The 5,035-nt window shown below is 35.7% G+C and overlaps 1 protein-coding gene and 1 long non-coding RNA gene across 2 annotated transcripts in view; both read left to right on the forward strand.

Moving 5' to 3' along the window:
• Positions 1-3,406, forward strand: part of LOC119830567 — a 4,427-nt gene extending 1,021 nt beyond the window's left edge. Inside the window, exons 2-4 of the mRNA XM_038353628.1 lie at positions 165-324; positions 1,449-1,531; positions 3,063-3,406. Of these exons, the coding sequence (XP_038209556.1) occupies positions 165-324; positions 1,449-1,531; positions 3,063-3,270 (451 nt within the window). The 3' untranslated portion in view covers positions 3,271-3,406. The remainder of the gene's footprint in view (positions 1-164; positions 325-1,448; positions 1,532-3,062) is intronic.
• Positions 3,407-3,528: 122 nt separating this feature from the next.
• LOC119830450 lies at positions 3,529-4,637 on the forward strand. Its single transcript, XR_005287849.1, has 2 exons — positions 3,529-4,321; positions 4,452-4,637. It is a non-coding gene; the product is annotated as an uncharacterized LOC119830450 (long non-coding RNA).
• The last annotated feature ends 398 nt before the right edge of the window (positions 4,638-5,035 follow it).

Here is a 5,035-nt window from a genome sequence, read left to right on the forward strand (position 1 = left end):
AAGTGGGTCAAAATCGCGCCCAAAGAAGTCGGTTACAAACAAACATACAGGTGAAGCTAATAAAAAGCGTGTAATAAGAATAGTTTTGACTAGATTTTATCTATTTTCAAGCTCAATGATATTAACAAGCACAAATCATTAATACACACATGTTTGCTGCACAGATTGCGTGAAATATGTGAGTCGGAAGGTGTTGATGTTGGTGAGGGTGAGGTGTTACACCAGGCCGTGGATACTTGTGATGGAGACCTTCGCCGTGCGCTTACAGCGTTGCAATGCTGTCAACGATTGCTCGGCAAGATTACTGCAGAAGGACTTATTGAGGTATATTTGGCTAGAAAAAGCCTGTGGTTTTGTTCGCGTGGTGTCTGGAAGAATAACGCAATAATACACAACGGTATTAAATTTCACAAAATTTCCCAGTGTGTACCCACTACTCTTGTTGGAAATTTCTTGGTGTGTCCTCAACCCTAGAATTTTAAAACAAATAAAAATTTCGCGATTTACAGTCATTACTACACATCTCACAGATGTAACGCACACATTTGTATGCATTAGACCAAAAAATAAAATTCAGTACCTTATCATGTGCTCGATTGGTTATTGATATTGCATGGAGTAAAATCGTTAAAATGTGCGGGGTTACGTAGATATACATGAACAAGGTAAAAAAAAAAATTCATTTTGTACATAGCATATTAACATTTATTTATCCTAGAAGGAATATTGAGTTATTTGGAAGGATTGTAAGAGCTTTCTCATTAGTTTAAGAAATGTGTGAAATGGTTTGATATAAAAATAAGAATGTTCCTATAAATTGTGTTTGTAGAAAAATATTCATATTTCATGAACATTTTAAGAAATAAGCATAGAAATTTAGTTGTCCTAGATTTTATGCTCGATAGTACCATCTATAAAAAAGGTCTGGCGGTGCAACAAGGTTCATAAATTGAATTAATCATTACCTATACTTCTTTTTTTTTGGATTTGCTTGTTACCTGTACTTGCTTAATCAATAATGTGAGAGAATCTCATTATACTTCCACACCACAACCACAAGACCGTTTTTATCAATGTGACATTTGTTAGGTAGTTGAAGGCCCACAGTCAAATAATAGCCCCTTTTTTTTTCAAAAATCATCCCCTTAAGTGATCTTTTTTCACCTTACATATTTGAGGGGGTACCTTTTATGTTCTCTCAAAGTGCGGCTTTTTATGCTTCCATTCCATTAATATCTAGACATCAATTCTAGTATCTTTAAAATATTTTTCCAATCATTACTTATTCCTCAAGTGTTACATATTGTATTAAGAAAGCAGTCAATCAATTTCAAATGAGCATTTACAAAAAAAAAAACCCCTTGGTGTTATGCTCATTTATTACATTTAATTTCCCTCATATATATTATAATAAAATATTATTTCTTATGCTTCTCCCAAAAATTTAGGTGACCGGACTGGTTCCAGATAAATTAGTCAATGAATATCTGAGTATCAAGAACTATAGTGAATTGGAGCAATTTGTTGAAAAGTAAGTGATTTTTACTTAGCTTATGCTATTTTTGTAAGGAAAAGTATTTTTTTCCGTTTTTTTTCGTCAAAGATTAACTCAAAAACTACTTCAGGTTTAGAACAATCAACAGCAATAAATCAGCAAATATATAAATCCTGATTTACAAAACTTAATTGGGTTAAAATTATAAATTCTTTTGAGATTGGGATAAGTGTCATATTATATTTTGAATATATGTAAAAGAAAGTGGTGCTAGTTACACTATTTATAACTCAAGAACGGATTAACCGATTTGCCTGAAAATTTGTGCAGAAGTAGCTTAGAACCGGGGGAAGGACATAGAATATAAATAACATTTTTATCCCGGAAATCCCACGGGATGCGCACAAAACTCCGGTTCTATCAGTCTTGTGACTACGCGGGCAAAGCCGCGGGCGGAAAGCTAGTTTTTAATAAATTATTTGTACAAGTTTTTATGTTTTTCTTATATATTTTTTTTAACAACTAAACCTTAACTTTTAGAACTTATTGTTACATAGTTAATGAAATCATTGACCACAGTCTTTCTATGTGTATTTATATTTACATTTAGATTTATAAGAATGAATACAACTTACATTTTATATTATAAAAACAAGAAATTTACATTTCTACACAATTATCTACTATATAAAAATGAGTCGGGTTTTCCTTCCTGACGCTATAACTCCAGAACGCACTAACCGATTTCCACGGTTTTGCATTCGTTGGAAAGGTCTCGGGCACCGTGAGGTTTATAGCAAAGAAAATTCAGGAAAAATTTTAACAGAAAAGCGGGAAAAACGAAGCCATCTGGTGGCGAAACGGAGTTCGCCGCGTTTGCTAGTCATTTATATTTATATAATTTATATGCAGATTTATAATGTAATATTTAAATATTAGCTTTAAATTTTTTTTCTTTATTGTAATTTTTTTATAGTAAGCATTTTTTCTTATTATATTACATCATAAAATGCTTTAATCTAACACTAAAATGAAGTACAAGTACATAAACGTTTTAAAGAAAAAAAACAATCTCTTAATCTAAATTCTTGTTTTTTTGTCTTAGACAGTTTTCTTCTGAATCAAATAATGAAATGGTAATGTAAAATTCTTGTTAATTAGGGGCAGTGCTTATCATTTGTTAAATTTGTGTTAGGGAGTATTAGTATGACTATTAGCAATAAAATTATATTGACCTTGACCATTGAAAAGTAATAAAAAATATTATTATTTATTATTATAATCATTTCAATTATAATCAACTATAATAATTATATACATATTTAATTTGGAATCCGCCTAATCATACATTTGACTACACAATGCTAACTTACGTGTTAAGTTAGCTCAAACAAGTTTTGCCCTAAAGAAATTATGAATTTTTTTTTCAAAAAGTGTACATCTTTTTTTATGTTAATTTACACAAAAAAAATGTTTTCAGTTTACTTAATTGCCCTCCGAATTTAGAATCCGCAATCTCATAGTTGTATATTAAAGAATAATAATTTATATGTGTGTTCTGTTGTAGGTTTCTAATGGATGCATATTCCGCATCTCAGTTGTTAGAGCAGTTGAGTGCGACGGTGGTGAACAGCGGCCATTTGACGAACAAACAAAAATGCTGCATAAGCGAGAAGCTAGCTGTTTGCTCCCACAGGCTCCTAGATGGCGGGGCTGAAGTCATGCAACTCACCGACTTGGGCTGTACAATAATCATGGCCAATAATAACCCCTAAATCTCACCCCTTTTCAATTTTCTAAGTATAAATGTATGAGTCAAAGCGGTTGAAATTGTTTTGCTTGTCAGGTTCTTATTCTTTTCGTTTTCTAAGAACCGTGCTATTGTTTCGGTAATATAACGATTTGTTGCGATGCAGTTGTTTTATTTCTTGCAGTTCTTACGGTATTTCGAGTTATCGCTCGCGGTCCATTGTTGAATGAAATCGCTTGCGGTTTTTTTGTGGAGAAAAATAAATATTGATATGGATTTTTAGCGCTATCTGGATCAACGAACGGCAGGTGCTTGTGACGCCGTCGACAAAGCCGTCAACGGCTGAAGTACGAGCGTCACGTTGCGAGTTTACGCGCACGTTCATTTCACTTCCGCCGTCGGTTAAACGCACGAGCGAGCGTAGGAAAGAAAGAAAATAACGTTCTTTGAGAAAAGATAATATCAGGCATTCGCAGAGCGGTGGCTGTCGGCTCGCCCCACCGCGGCGCGGTTTGCGCGCGCTCGGCCGCCATTGGTCCGTTCGAACCGGCGCTCTGCCCTTCCCGCCTCACGCGCAGCGTCTAGATTTTTAGATTTCAAATCTCGACCGTTTATTTCGCGGTGAGCGTCCGTAGCGCGCGGTCGTGTTACGTCACCGGATACGCGCGTTCTAATTTCAATATTGTTTAAAAAACACGGCAACGTGCTCGTTATTGTTCGGTTCGGTGCAACGTGACATCGAGAACGATTAGTGCGTGCAGTGCGACGTACCTATCCCGGGATATCGCCGCGCCGGTCAAAGGTCAATTTCTTTCGATGAGTGGAGGTTTAGTGCATGTCTTTACATCATGACTAGATCCACACTCATCCATGGAAGTTGCGATGTTCTACATACAGCGAGGACTCGAGCGCGATGGCGGCTCGGTGATTATGGCCGGCTATCATTACCGGTGCCGTACTAATGATACGTTGAGCGCAGGTACGCAACTCGCGGAGGTAATCGGCGTCTACCTGCGCGCTTCTCGCGGCAACCGAAATGTCGTTACACGACCCGTTTTAACTATTGCTTGCCCAAAGTGAGTTTTTGTGATGTATTTTCTTTCAATTAAGCAATGTTCAATATATTTCAAGCCTTGTGTTATCTTAATTTTATAAAAGAATAGTATTTTTTACTTTTTATGATTTTATTTTCGGGGTCTTTAAAAGAGCGGAAAGGGCGCGGCTAATAGCGGCGCAAGCGCATCTGCTCCTTCTAAGAAAGGCTATTGTGGCGGGTCTCGCAGTGGTCAGTGAGCTGACGTCACGGGTTGGGGCCGACAACCTGACGCTGACAAACGTCCCCTCACCCCTCAATTGCGTGCAAATTACCATACACATCCGACGGAATGCAAATTCAAAATATTATTTAAATTAATTTCATTGTAAAAAATATGGGTTGTTTTATCATATTTTTATCTCAGTTTTATTGTGCACGTTTATGGTCGTGATAAATTATACATTCGAGTTCGTTGAATTTAATTTTGTGCATTCGAAACTGGCAAATATTTCAGCACTGACAAACTATATCACAAAATATATGGCTATATAGTAATTACTACTTATTTATTTTTTGTAGCATTTTTCAATTTAGTATATTTCAAAATCTATTCAATGTATTAATGTATGTTATAATATTTATTCACGCTTACGGACAGTTTACGCAAAACGTAGTTTCATGGGATTTTCCCATTTGTAAACTTCCCGCGTCATGAGCTCACACATACTTGGCGTCTATATAGCCTTGTTTATTG

The sequence above is a fragment of the Zerene cesonia genome, chromosome 11, assembly GCF_012273895.1.
Source record: "Zerene cesonia ecotype Mississippi chromosome 11, Zerene_cesonia_1.1, whole genome shotgun sequence".
NCBI lineage: Eukaryota > Metazoa > Arthropoda > Insecta > Lepidoptera > Pieridae > Zerene > Zerene cesonia.